The 14532-nt window shown below is 44.2% G+C and overlaps 1 protein-coding gene across 1 annotated transcript in view; it reads left to right on the top strand.

Moving 5' to 3' along the window:
- The window catches only part of SHQ1 (SHQ1, H/ACA ribonucleoprotein assembly factor), a 95373-nt gene that overhangs the window by 7392 nt on the left and 73449 nt on the right, over positions 1–14532 (top strand). Inside the window, exons 2-4 of the mRNA XM_070391032.1 lie at positions 2948–3012; positions 5371–5493; positions 6721–6881. Coding sequence (XP_070247133.1) covers positions 2948–3012; positions 5371–5493; positions 6721–6881 — 349 coding nt within the window. The remainder of the gene's footprint in view (positions 1–2947; positions 3013–5370; positions 5494–6720; positions 6882–14532) is intronic.

Here is a 14532-nt window from a genome sequence, read left to right as displayed (position 1 = left end):
TGTGTTCAGATTGCATGTTATTTCTTACCCTGTCTTCTAACTCGCTGATTTGGTCCACAGCTTCTTCTAGTCTACTGTTGAAACCTTCCATTGTGTTCTTTATTGTAGCTACTAGAGGCCCAGTGCACGAAATTCGTGCACGAGGTAGGGGGTCCCCTCAGCCCAGCCTGCACCCTCTCCAATCTGGGACCCCTGGGGGGATGTCTGACTGCTGGTTTAGGCTCAATCCCCAGCATCGGGCCTAAACTGGCAGTCGGACATCCCTCTCACAATCCGGGACTGCTGGCTCCTAACCGCTTGCCTGCCTGCCTGATTGCCCCTAACTGCCCCCCCCCACCCCCCGCTAACCTGATCACCCCTAACTGCCTCTGCCTGTCAGCCTGATCGCCTCTAACTGCCCCCCTGCCAGCCTGATCACCCCTAACTGCCCCCCCCCCCCACTGGCCTGGTCACCCCTAATTGCCCCATCCTGCCAGCCTGGTCGCCCCTCCCTGTCCCTCCTGCTGGCCTGGTTGCCCCACGCAGCCTGCTGTTCGGTCGTTGCATGAGGGCATCCTGATCAATTTGCATATTACCCTTATATTAGTATAAATATCATTCTTCATTTTGACTTGATTCTTCCATATGTTGTTGATTATCTCATCCAGCCAGTTTAGAAACTTTATGACCATTACGCTGAATTCTTTCTCTGACATATTGTTTACCTCCATTTCATTTAATTCCTTTTCTGACGATTCCTACTATCCTGTCATTTGGGGTTTTTTTCTTTGTCTCCCCATTTTTGCGGTCTCTTTTTGGTCCTGGGCTCCCTGTTTAGGGTCTGAGGGGTTGAAATCCCTAGCACAAGCACATCAAACTCAAAGGCTAACATGGACCAAATAAGGTTTAAGTTTGTTTGGGCCGCAAAAAACACAAAAGCTTCAATTTTCATAGAAACATAGGTTTATTTTGATAGACATGTTGAATACAAAGAGCTGAAATAAATGAGTCATCGTTAACATGAAATAATAGAACATTTTAATAAAAATTAATATTTTTTCTTGAACATTAACTTAGCAGACACTGAATAACTGCACAAATTAATAAGTGTAATGTAAATAAACCTATTTTTTTTGTTCTCTGAAAGCAAAATATTTCCTGTTGCGTACACCAAACAAGTCAGTCCAAGACTAATTACATGGCGGTTGGTTGCTAAAATATTCACTGCTAGTATTAGTGGAGAGAAATGGTGTGCCTGCATGTAAGGGAAATGAATGCAACATGATTATAGTAATTAGTCATTAGTAAATGTTGTAGTTCATTATTAATAATTAGGTATAACAGGACATTGTAAGAATTAAGATATGGAATTTTTATTAAAATGTTTCTTACATACCGTTATATTGGCTGGGCCACAAAAATATTCATTGTGGGCTGCATGTGGCCCATGAGCCACAAGTTTGACATGCTTCCCCTAGCGGGACTAGCTAGCCTGGGGGCTGGGTCTGTCTTGAGTTTCACACCTTTATTGTCTCTGCTCTGAGTTGTATCTCCTTCTCCCACAGTCTTGTACCTCAGTTGTCCTCTTCAGATTCTTGAGGTTGGCGGGCGCGAGTACACAGTTCCTCTGGTGTGGGACTCTGTGAGAGGGCCCAGAGCCCTCTGGCATGCAGTTCACTCTGTGGCCCCAGCACCAAGGCAGGATGGTGCCCTAGGTCTCTTTGGCAGCACAGTTGCAGTGTGGTCCTGTGACCTGTGGCTGGGCACACCAGTTTGCACCAGCAGCTCTGACCTGGGCCGGGGGTAGGACGTGTGCCAGGGAGACAGCTCTATACTGGGACCAGGGATGGAGCAGGGTGTGGGGTACCCCTGGCTTGCACTTACAGCGTGGGGACCTGAAACATGGGTTTGGGCTCTGGTGAGGAGGCGCCCCTCAGGAGGTCTCTCTGCTATGCACTCACTGCAGATGCCTGGGACCCATGGTATGGTATCTTGGCTGCTCACTGCCTGGGCACTTGGCAGTGGTGGTTCCGCACAGGTTATGTCTGGCAAGTGGCTCCCTGTACAGGTCCAGGGGTGGTATCTGAGGTCGGTGTGGATGTTGACATGGCTGCACTCTTGGCCTCTGTTGCTCCCCTCTACAAGATGGCGTGGGTTTGGTGCCAAAGCTGTGCTGGCCTAGGAGTGTGTGTGTCGATAGCCCATCTAGGAGAGCCCGATCTGCCAGTCCCCGGGATTCTGAGATAGCTATCTGTCCCTCTCTCACCCACACACATACCACACATGTCCACACACACCCCCTTACTCCTTTACTCTGTCACACTCTCTCCTTCCCTGCTGTCCTGCTGGCCATCATGTTTGAATTCCCTGTAGTCCAGACTTCTGCTTTAGAAAAATTATTTTAGGGCGTCAATGGAAGACTGACTGAACCAGAGGAAAACTGGAAACAGGAATCAGTTCATTTCTTTTAGTATGAAAGAAGAGAAAATCCCCATATAGTAATTATAAGATTTGAGAAAAACATTTTTGTGTGTTGTTTTTTTTAAGTAGTAATTTGCCCAATACAAATAATTGGTTTTGTTGTTTCTTTATTGTTTCCTCTTCCCCCTCTTTTTTGGTAGCCAGTTAGTCTACTTTTATTGGACCCATGCTGTGTGAGGCACCAGGTATATAAATAACTCATTCATTAGGGAGGTGGAAGTACTGTAACAGTGGTTATAACTATATTTATTGTGGCTTTCCTCTTTAAGTATCTATTTTATTGATGAATAGTGGGTATTCAGACAGAGAGGAGTCATCTCTAATTTTTTTTTATCTTAGTTAGGAAAGAAGTCGGTTATTTACTTTGTAAAATGTTAAAGAAATGTTGAGGGATTTCCTTTTTAAATGGTTGATAGTTTTCAATGTATACTGGTCATTTATACTTTGTAATTTAAGGGCTTCATGAGATGTTATATTAAATTTGCAGATTAACTCTTCCTGGGAGAATTGTAGAAAATGGAAGTGAAAAAGGGTCCTATGATGCAGATAAAGGTATTTACTTTGGAAATTTTGTTAGTTTTGTTCTTTGGATTCTTCATGTTAAAGTAACTATGTACAAATCTTTCAAGACTAGAGGCCTCATGCATAAAATAAGTGCAAGAGTAGGCCCTCGCAGCCCTGGCTTTGCCGGGAAGGTCATCTGGAAGGTCATCTGCATGGTGGTTCCGCTGTTTGGCCATTTGGTCGATTTGAATATTATGCTTTTATTATTATAGACTAGTGGCCTGGTGCACAAAATTCTTGCGGGGGGAGGGGGGTTTGTCCCTCAGCCCTGCCTTCACCCTCTCCAATCTGGGATCCCTCGGGGATCGGGCCTAAACCGGCAGTTGGACATCCCTCTCGCAATCCGGGACCGCTGGCTCCTAACCGCTTGCCTGCCTGCCTGATCACCCCAGCTTCCCCCCTTTCTGGCCTGATCCCCCTAACTGCCAGCACCTGGCTGGCCTGATCGCTTTCAACTGCCCCCCCTGCTGGTCTGATCGCCCCCAACTGCCCCCCCTGCCAGCCTGCTCGCCCCCAACTGTGCCCCCCTGCCAGCCTGCTCACCCCCAACTGCCCCCGCCTGCCGGCCTGCTCGCCCCCAACTGTACCCCCTGCCGGCCTGCTTGCCCCCAACTGTACCCCCTGCCGGCCTGCTTGCCCCCAACTGTGCCCCCCTGCCGGCCTGATGGCCCCCAACTACCCTCCCCCGTCGGCCTGATCGCCCTTAACCGCCTCTGACTCAGCCCCGCCATTATGGCTTTGTCTGGAAAGACGTCCGGAAGGTCTCCCAGAAGGTCTCCTGGTCTAATTAGCATATTATTCTTTTATTAGTATAGATACTGTGAGAACCTTTTAGGTGTATTGCAAGTGCAGTTTGTCCCTATCACTAAAGTTTTTCAGTGTCCAGTGCTATTATTCATGGATTTCTTAAAAATGACAATTTTTTTAGTCTTTGAAAGTATTTCACAGTATTCTTCACCATAAACTTAACACTCTGCTTGTGTGAGACAATAGACAACATAGATGATTTTAGCTGTGAATCAAATCTTTCTTATATAATTTCAAACTTAAAATTTAATTATATGTAGATGAGAAAGAAGCTGTTCATAGGTGGCATTTAAAGGCTGACAGAATTTTCTTCTTGTGAATGATAAGTCATTCACTTCAGCTAGCTATGAAACTATTTTTTCTCTTTATATAAGCCCCTGTAGTTTGTTACTGGATAGGAATAAGAATACACTGTGTGCTCTTATGTAATTTACCCAGTGAGTATTTATCTATTGGCCTTCATGAACTATGGAGAGGGAGGAAAGATGGGATGACAGTGTTAAGTGAGAAAGTTCTATCCAATAGTTTAATGTAATTAATGTGACAACGAAGTATAATGAAACTGCCTTCCTAGGTTTAAATCTGCTTTTAATTGCATATAAGTTGTACTACATTTTTAAAGGACACAGAACTTTAGGAATGTTGCTGTATGTGGAAATATTTTGGGTTAAGTTGTATTTAATATATTTGGATGAGGTTTAGTACACTGAAAGAGTAAAATGTTTTAAAATGTGAGTAGTAAATAATGTGATGAGTTCATAGCTGAGCCTAGACAGATGAAGTTTGATAAACCCAGTCAAGGAAAGAAAAGAAGTACATAGGTATAATTTATATCTGCCTTAGACTGACTTTAGGAATGTAGCTCTAGGATTTTATTAAGCCTAACTGCTTTTTGTGTAATTTTGAAATTGCTGCTATTCTCTATAGCAGTGGTTTTCAACCTGTGGGTCACGACCCCTTTGGGGGTCGAATGACCCTTTTACAGGGGTCGCCTAAGACCATCGGAAAACACATATATAATTACATATTGTTTTGTGATTAATCACTATGCTTTAATTATGTTCAATTTGTAACAGTGAAATTGGGGGTCGCCACAACATGAGGAACTGTATTAAAGGGTCTCGGCATTAGGAAGGTTGAGAACCACTGCTCTATAGGATAATGTATCCTGATTTTTTGCCTCCCTAGTCCAGAAATAAATTTTATAAGTAGCTGCTATTACCTTCTCAGGCTATTGAGTTTTGGACTTTTTGACTTGGACTTTTAATATTATTAATAGTTAGGGTGATATTGCAATAAGACTAAAGCATTCTGCAGCTTTAACAAATTAATTTCTTGTAGTGGTGACAGCTGAATTAGTGGTTCTGAAAAACCCTGTTGGAACTTTCCTCATTGATTTTTAGTCACTAAATTTATGTAAGGCCATAAATTTAACTCTATAAAATAGAATTATATGTAAACACATATATTACATAGATATATTTGTGATGTCTTTGAATATTTTAATCTTGTTAACCATTAAACAAATTTATGTTTAAGGAATTTTTACCATTCAGTTGCCCAAAGAAACTCCTGGTCAGCATTTTGAAGGGCTGAACATGTTAACTACGCTTCTGGCACCAAGAAAATCCAGGACTGCAAAACCACTTGTGGAGGAAATAGGTATGTTTATTGCAATTGGAACCAAAAAAAAAAAAGGGGAAGAAAGAAAGAAAAGAAGAATATTTGGAATGTTGTATGTTTTCAGGGGAAAAGGGATATAGCAAATAGGAGATTGGAGAAAATACTTTAGGTGACAAAATAAGGAGGTTATGTGAAAATAGCTCATTTGGCAACATATAATTTAAAGACATAAAGAATTCCATTGAACCAGTAGGTCAGTCATATTTTTTAATAAATTGAAATAGCATCTGTCTTTGGCAAAATATTGGCCACTTGAGCTAAAATTAGAAGTGTACAGTTCAGTGAGTTCCATGATGTTAATACCACCTGAGACTAGAAATGGAACATTTCCAGTACCCTGGAGTCCTACCTGGGTCTCCTCCCAGTTATTTCTCCCTCCTCCTCCTCTCCAAGGTACCCACTGTCCTCAGTTTTGCCTGTTTTTGAACTGTATATAAATATAATTTCACACAGTATGTGTTCATTTTTGACTGGCTGCCGTCACTTAACATTTTTGTGAGATTTATGCATATATGGCTGAGGTCTGTTTGCTTATATTGTATTTACTAGAGGTCCGGTGCAAAAAAATTTGTGCACTGGAGGGGGGTCCTTCAGCCCGGCCTGCCCCCTCTCATGGTCCAGGAGCGGGCCTAAGCTGCAGTCTGGCCTCCCTCTGCAGGAGGCAACTGGACTGATCAGGGGAAGCACTGTCCCTATCACCCTGCTGCTGCTGCCACTGCCAGCCTCAGTAGCTGTGAGGCCAGAGCCCCGGGCCTCGCAGCCACCGGGCTCATGAATGCCTGAGCCCCAGGCCTCGCAGCCTTCGGGACTCATGGCTGCCTGAGCCCATGGTTGCCTTAGCCCTGGGCCTTGCAGCCTCTGGGCCTCACAGCTGCCTGAGCCCATGGCTGCCTGAGCCCTGAGCCTTGCAGCCACCGGGGCTCACGGCTGCATGAGCCCATGGCTGCCTGAGCCCCGGGCCTCGCAGCTGCTGTGGCTTTGTCTGGATGGACATCCGCCCTAATTAGCATATTACCCTTTTATTAGTATAGATTGTTCATACATCCTATCATGGGTGGGTTATGGGTTAGATCAATTTTTTTGGCTATCTAGTATATGAATATTCTTTTACTGTGTTTTGGTGCAGCACAGGCAGTCATTTTTTTCTTCCCTGAGTTGTACCTAGGAAATTCAGTATTTTAAAAAGTTAATTTTTAACATATTTAGGTGCTTCTGAGGTTTCTGAGGAAGGAGTAGAAGATGATGATGAAGACTTTGATTGGGAAATTGAACAGTCCCCCTATGAAGAGGTGTCAGAAGGTGCTCTGCACCCGCAGGGCCACTATGGATTTGGAGGCCTGCGATCAGGAGTATTTCAGCGGTTACAGGTATGCTGTCTTCCCAGAAGACCTGGGCATCTAGGTTTTACCACGTAGATATTATAGTCTCAGTTCTGCTCATCCTGGGAGTTTGTGAATGTTATAGAAGGTGACCTGTTTAGAGCACAAAGCTCAGCTCCTGTCTGCACACACGATAGGTGCTCCTGCCTGTCCACTGCACTGCTGCTCTGCCCATGCTCCGCGCGTCCAGGTAGATGATGCTCTCCAACTCTTTGTTCTGCACTTGGTTCACAGTTCTAGACATTAGGTTTTAAAACACAAAGTGGAACCCCATCTCCTTATACTTTTGGAAAGCTTTGTGTTTTATATGAAAGTCGTGCTTATGGCCTGATACCTCTTTCATTTTACAGATAAACTAAAGGCCTGGTGCATGAAAATTGTGCACTGCGGCGGGGGAGGGTGATCCCTCAGCCCAGCCTGTGCCCTCTCACAGTCTGGGGCTCTTGCAGTCTGGGACCCCTCGCTTCTTATCGCCCGTCTGCAGGAGGCGGGAGAGGCTTTCGCCACTGCCGCTGTGCTCGCCAGCCGTGAACCCGGCTTCTGGCTGAGCCCGGCTTGTGAGAGTGCACTGACCACCAGGTGGGCAGCTCCTGCATTGATCGTCTGCCTCCTGGTGGTCAGTGTGCGTCATAGCCACTGGTTGTTCTGCGATTCGGTCAATTTGCATATTAGGGTTTATTATATAGGATGTTCCTGGTGAGAGTGAGTTTTTTTTTGTTGGATCAGATTGTTTAGTTTTTGGTGTACAGTAGGCACTTTTGTCTCTTTACTCTTGATGGGGATTGAATGTAATCTCTTGTTAAAACCCCATTATATGTCAAATAGAGGCCCGGTGCACGAAATTCATACACGGGGTGGGGGTGGGAAGTGAGGAGGGTCCCTCAGCCTGGCCTGCACCCTCTCGAAATCCGGGATCGCTGGCTCCTAACCACTTGCCTGATTGCCCCTAACCACTCGCCTATCTGCCTGATTGCCCCAACCAATCTGCCTCCTGCCTGATCACCCCTAACGACTCGCCTGCCTGCCTGATCACCCCTAACGACTCGCCTGCCTGCCTGATCGCTCCTAACCACTCACCTGCCTGCCTGATTTCCCCAACCACTCTGCCTGCCTGCCTGATCACCCCTAACCACCTCTGCCTGCCTGCCTGATCACCCCTAACCACCTCTGCCTGCCTGCCTCATCCCCCCTAACTGCTCGCCTGCCTGCCTCATCACTCCTAACCACTCTGCCTGTCTGATTACCCGTAACCACTTGCCTGCCTGCCTGATCGCCCCTAACTGCTCGCCTGCCTGCCTGATCGCCCCTAACCGCCTCTGCCTCAGCCCCCGCCACTGTGTCTTCGTCCAGAAAGACGTCTGGAATGACATCCGGAAGGTTGTTAGGCTGTCCGGTCTAATTAGCATATTATGCTTTTGTTATTATAGTTTAGGCTAAACAGGAATGGCATCACTTTCTCTTCTTCAAATAATGTAGGAAATTTGGCTTCATTTTAGGGTATCTAGGAATATTGAAATGAATGAAATGGAGAGGAGAGATTTTGGGATTACTTTGTAATAATGGTTTTATAGAAAATGTATTCCTAGAATGCTGTGTGATGAAAGTGCTAATGAACCACTCACTTAGGATCTTAATTTTTTTTAAAAAATATATTTTATTGATTTTTTACAAAGAGGAAGGGAGAGGAATAGAGAGTTAGAAACATCAATGAGAAACATCGATCAGCTGCCTCCTGCACACCTGCTACTGGGGATGTGCCCACAACCAAGGTACATGCCCTTGACCAGAATCGAACTTAGGACTCCTCAGTCTGCAGGCCGACGCTCTATCCACTGAGCCAAACCAGCTAGGGCAGGATCTTAACTTTTTTAAAATGAAAGAAACATCAATGAATAGTTTCTTTGTTTTATTTAATTCCTGTCTGAGTAAAGAATGCTAAACCTGTTGGAATGTGGTTTATTATAGTAAGACATATTTGAGTTTACCAAGGAAAGGTAAATGACCTGTACTGTAGTCCCACTTCTATCTGTGTTTTAATTTGGGATGCGGGGTCACTTACTTGACTACAAGAAAGTTTCATTTCCTCTTTCTAAAGCAGAGATAACTTTGTTCACCTCTTTATAAGGTATAATGCCATGTAATTTATTTCTAGGAAGTTTAAGGAGATGCTACATTGTGTAAACTCTTTGAGAACAATTATAAGATGCTGGAAAGACCTCTGCCCTTGAAAAAATATAAAATGCTTTCAAGATTTCTTAAGGGAACAAAATTGGGATTTACTTAGGAGCAAACAATGTTGATGAACTTTTTCCTTAAAAAACCTGTGACACTTTTCTGCTGAATTATGATCTCTCTGTATTCTTTCCCTAATTACATTCCCTGATCATCTTGAGGTAGTAAGAATGGAGTTAGTTTTTACTACAGCAGAAAATAGAGTGAATGGACAGACCTCAGCTGTTTGGCTGAGAGCTAGTTGTCAGTCTGTCTGGGGCTTGCCTGCCTAAAGCTACCGGTGAGTGAACACAGAAGCCATGCAGGCTAAGTGCAGATCGTACGTTCGGACTGAAAGTGTTTTTTGAAGCCAGGGAACCTGGTTTCTTAGTTGCTGCTGCTGTTGCGGGAAGACCTTTGGAAGGGATGTGCCAGGAGGCTGCGAAGATGCAGGAATGCCAGTGTGAGCCGCAGCAAGTCCCCATTAAGTCCAAAGTTCTCACATCTATTAAAATGTTCACTAAATAAGTAATTTTGGTTGATTTAAGAAAAGGGTTATTGTGAAATATTCTTTATATCCTTCTGAATGTCTTAACTAATGTACCAAATCTCTAGGTACCCATCACCCAACTTAAAAGTAAAACATTACCAGCATAGTTGAAGCCCTTGTGTGTCCCTTCCTGGTTGCTTCCCTATATTTCCCCGCAAAAATGAACATTGACTTTAATGTTTATTGTTCCTGAGCATTTAGCTTGATTGTCTAAAATCATTAAACTGTTCCTCAGATTTTAATGGAATGAACATTGGTATTCTAAACAGTTTGAATGCATATTTTCCTCAATGTAGGGGGAGAAGAACCTGTACATATGGCAAAACTAAGGGGTGATATAAATAGTAATACCACTACTCGTAAAGGTGTATAACTCCACGTGTGTAATACTGGAATCACAAAAAGTTCTGAAACAAAAAGTTTTTTTAAATTTAGCTTAGTGGCAAAACCTGATCTGAATGGATGTTAGTCTTTCAATAGTTTTTTTTCCCCCACTTAGTGTTCAGATTCAAAATTTTGCTGTAGAAACAGTAATGAATTTGAATATGGGGTGCTGACCCAGACTTCCTGGAGGGTTTAAGTAAAATATGGCATGTATGTGTACTGTAGTACTTTTCTGAACTCTTCAAAGAGTTGAATCCTGAAGCTCACCCTGGAGCTCCAGGGGCTGTGGGTCACAGCTGACTGGGACTGGACCGTGCGGGGCTCTGGTGCCTGCCGGGGCCCCGTTGCTCTTCCATCATGGCATCATTGCTGTTAGAGCCGCACATTTTACCAGTGGATGCACCAATAGACATAGGCAATCTTTAAAGAATAACATGTTTTCTTACATGGATTAACTTAGAAGACTTTGCTTTCCTTCATGACAATGAGGAAATATCAGCACTTTAGAAAATGATGTGAACCAAGATACCAAGAATTAAAGGCTGCCCTCTTAGAGGTATTCAGGTAGATGTGTTTTATGAGATAGTGCTACAAAAATCCTATATAATAAAAGGCTAGGTGGTGTCGTGTGACATTGTCACTAGATGGCCGCCCCCACGTCATCACAAGATGGCCTGCAGGGGAGGGCAGTTGGGGGCAACCAGGCCTGCAGGGCAGGGCAGTTAGGGGCAACCAGGCCTGCAGGGCAGGGTAGTCAGGTGCGACCAGGCCAGCAGGGGTGGGCAGTTGGGGGTGACCAGGCCTGCAGGTGAGGGCAGTTGGCAAGATCAGGCTGGCAGGGTAGGGCAGTTGGGGGGCCATTGGACCATCAGGGGAGGTCAGTTGGGGGCGAGATCAGGCCAGCAGTGGAGGGCAGTTGGGGGCGATTGGGCTGGCAGGCAGAAGCAGTTAGGGACAATCAGGCAGGCAGGCAGGCAGGCAGGCAGGCGAGCGGTTAGAAGCCAGCAGTCCCGGATTGTGAGAGGGATGTCTGACTGCTGGTTTAGGCCCCATCCCACAGGGTTCACAAGGATGGGGCCTAAACCCGCAGTCAGACATCCCCTGAGGGGGTCCCAGATTGGAGAGGGTGCAGGGACACTCCCGCCCCATGCACAAATTCTTAGCACTGGGCCTCTAGTCTTATATAATTGGTATTACTTGCAGAGTTCTTTTGCATTTATGGGTGCTCTGTTTGTGACATTTATACCCATGTGGTTAAAAGCTGAGTGATCATGTAAGATTAACCATATGAGCCTTTCTCTGTGACTCACGTAAGCGAAAGAAGTGATGGCTGCATAAATAAGAGCATTAAGAGCATCTGTTCGAATTTAAAATGACGTATTTAACCACCATCACCATTTTCTCAAATAGTGTTTTCTCTTAAGTTTAGAGTTTCTCAAACTCTGCCTTTGGATGAGAAAAACCTGTAAAGTTTTGTTAATGACTCATATTTTACTAGTATTTTTAGTTTCTTTTCTTCCCTTAAATGAAAAATAGTTTTATTTCCTCTGATGATAAAAGCCATGTGTAGTCATTATAAAAATATAATATAGCAAAGAAAGTAAATCATACATAATTCCAATAATAGGTATCCTGCTAATTGACAAATTTAACTTTTTATGGTGGGTAGTATGCTCTTTCATGTTTTTTTTTTTTCTCTCCAGCCATTTACACAGGATTTGCTTGTGAACTTTTGTATTTTATACTGATATGATGAAAATAAAATTATTTTTGCTGAAACAAATTCTTTCTGCCTTCCTTCCTTCTGTCCCCACATATATCCCCTCTCTCTTTCCTTTTTAAAACTGCTGCCAGCCTTGGGAAACCTGCCTTGGCTGCCCAAAGTCAGGCTCCACACAGCTTCTGGTCATTGCACGCCAGCAGCAACAGCCCTGGCATCTCGGCACCACCCTGGTCATCGCCCAGGACTGCTGCTGCCAGGAGCTTAGGACTCTCGCCACCCTTTCCTTCCCTCAGCTGCACCAGGGACCTGAGGCCATTGTTTCAGGAGATACACTGGTCAGATGTGCACACAGTTCTTCATTTTTTCTCTGAATAGTCTAGCCTGACATATCCTGCACGACCTTTTCTTAGCAATGCCCATCTTTAAATACTTTTAATAACAGCAGCCATAGCAATGCTTTTTTTTTTTTAATCACCTTTGTCTTGCTGTAGTTTAACATTTCTCATCCTCTTTTTCTTCCTTCCCTCTGGTTGATTGATGCCTTAGATTTCTCTACCTCAAGCTAATTCTATCTTTAGTTTGTTCCAATTTTTCTTGAGGATCTAATTTGAACAGGGTCACTGCATTTGATCTTGCATCCGACAAGGCTGGCACTGCTGTGGACATTCAAGTTCTTTTGGGCATCAGTTGCATAGGTGTGTGTGGAGCTCCTGAGTGTGGAGCAAGGGGGAAGAGGAGAAAGGAAGGAAGGATGATTGCTTTCTTAACCATCAGCCATCCCCCATGAGAGCAGAGACCTTGTCTGTGTTTTTATTTCTAGATCTTTAGCACCCAGAACAGAGTGTAGCCCAGAGAAGACCCTCATGCACTACTTCAGGCACACTGCTGGGGCGAGGAAGAAGATAGATCAGACCTCTGCCCCGTGGAATATTCTTTGGGGAGATAGACTGTGATCATGTAAACACCAAATAAGCAAGATAGTTTTAGAAAATGACAAGTGAACAAATGGGTGGGGGGATGTGAGAAACCATAGGGGGCTAAATACTTGGACCAGGGTGTCCAGAGGAGGCCCCTTTGAGGAAGTGACATTTACACCGAATCCTGAATGATGAGAAGGGTACTTACTGTAAGTGCAAAGGCTGAGTTCCAGAAATGGAAATAAGTCTGGGTGTGGCTTAGTGTATTTGAGCAGAAGGGGAAGGTTAGGTAGTAAGGTTGAAGAGCAAGATGGGGGCTTGATTGTACAGAGCTTTTTTTTTTTTTTTTTTTTTAAATATATTTTATTGATTTTTTACAGAGAGGAAGGAAGAAGGATAGAGTTAGAAACATCAATGAGAGAGAAACATCGACAAGGTGCCTCCTGCACACTCCCTACTGGGGATGTGCCCGCAACCAAGGTACATGCCCTTGAGCGGAATCGAACCTGGGACCTTTTAGTCCGCAGGCCAATACTCTATCCACTGAGCCAAACCGGTTAGGGCTATTGTACAGAGCTTTGAGCTGTGGAATCTGAGTTTATTCTCAGTGCAGGCAGTGTTTTAAAATGCCTGTGGTTACTTCGATCCACTTATCCTCTGAAATGTGGAGTTATCTACAAAGACTCACAGATTATACATTACTTATGATTTATATTTGGTCCAGATAAAATAATTAAGTGGGACATATTAATCCCAATTTCTTTTTTTCCTTTTCTATTGCTACTAGCAAGTCAGGAAACTGAAGGGGAGAGGGATATATTCTCAGTAGGAAGTCAGCAGTAACTAGTGGAATAGGGAGACGGGAGAAAAGAAACTGGCATTATTGAATGTATCAAGCCCTATACTTGATTTCATTGAATCCTCACAATAGCCTGTGGTAGACAGAACGACAGCCCCCAAATAAAGGTCCATATGCTAAACTTAGGAACATGTTACCTTACATCAGAGGTTCTCAACCGTCTGGCCCTTTAAATACAGTTCCTCATGTTGTGACCCAACCATAAAATTATTTTCGTTGCTACTTCATAACTAATGTTGCTACTGTTATGAATCGTAATGTAAATATCTCATATGCAGGATGGCCTTAGGCGACCCCTGTGAAAGGGTCGTTCGACCGCCAAAGGGGTCGCGACCCACAGGTTGAGAACCGCTGCCTTACATGGTAAAAGGACTTTGCAGATTTAAGTTAAGGTCTTCAGGTGGGGATCCTGGTGGACCCAGTGTAATCGCATGGTTCCTATAAGAGGGAGGTAAGAGAGTCAACGTGAAAAAAGAGAAGGCCATGTGGTGATGGAAGCTGAGGGAGGAAAGACATGAGGGGCGATGAGCCAAGGATGAGCACAGCCTGTCTAGCATGGGAAAGGCAGATAGCAGATTCTCCTCTGGACCCTTTAGGAAGGAACTAGATTTTGGACTTCTGATCTTCAGAACTATTAAAAAAAGATGTGTTTTGTGTTAAGCCACTAAGTTTATGGTAACTTCTTATAGCAGGAAGAGGAAACTAACACCCAGCCCCATGATGGAGTCACTAGACTCATTTTAACAGTAAGAAAGCTGCGAGGTTCAGAGATGCTATACAATCAGTCTGGAGCTGGTTTTAAATTGAGGTTTATCGGTTCTGTTTTTTTTATATTCGTATTTATTTTATTTATTTATTTCCTTAAATCCTTGTTTTTGAAAGTATTACATATGCTCCCTTTTATCCCCCTTTGACCCCTTCTAGCCTGCCCCCCGGTCCCGCCCCAGGCCTCCACCACCCTATTGTCTGGGCCCATGGGTTATGCTTATTTTCAT

The sequence above is a fragment of the Myotis yumanensis genome, unplaced genomic scaffold (genome assembly GCF_028538775.1).
Source record: "Myotis yumanensis isolate MYYU_CA2020_CCGP unplaced genomic scaffold, mMyoYum1.0.hap1 SCAF_14, whole genome shotgun sequence".
Classification (NCBI taxonomy): domain Eukaryota; kingdom Metazoa; phylum Chordata; class Mammalia; order Chiroptera; family Vespertilionidae; genus Myotis; species Myotis yumanensis.
Note: the sequence above shows the minus strand (reverse complement) of the source record. Positions and strands in the feature narration are given on the sequence as shown.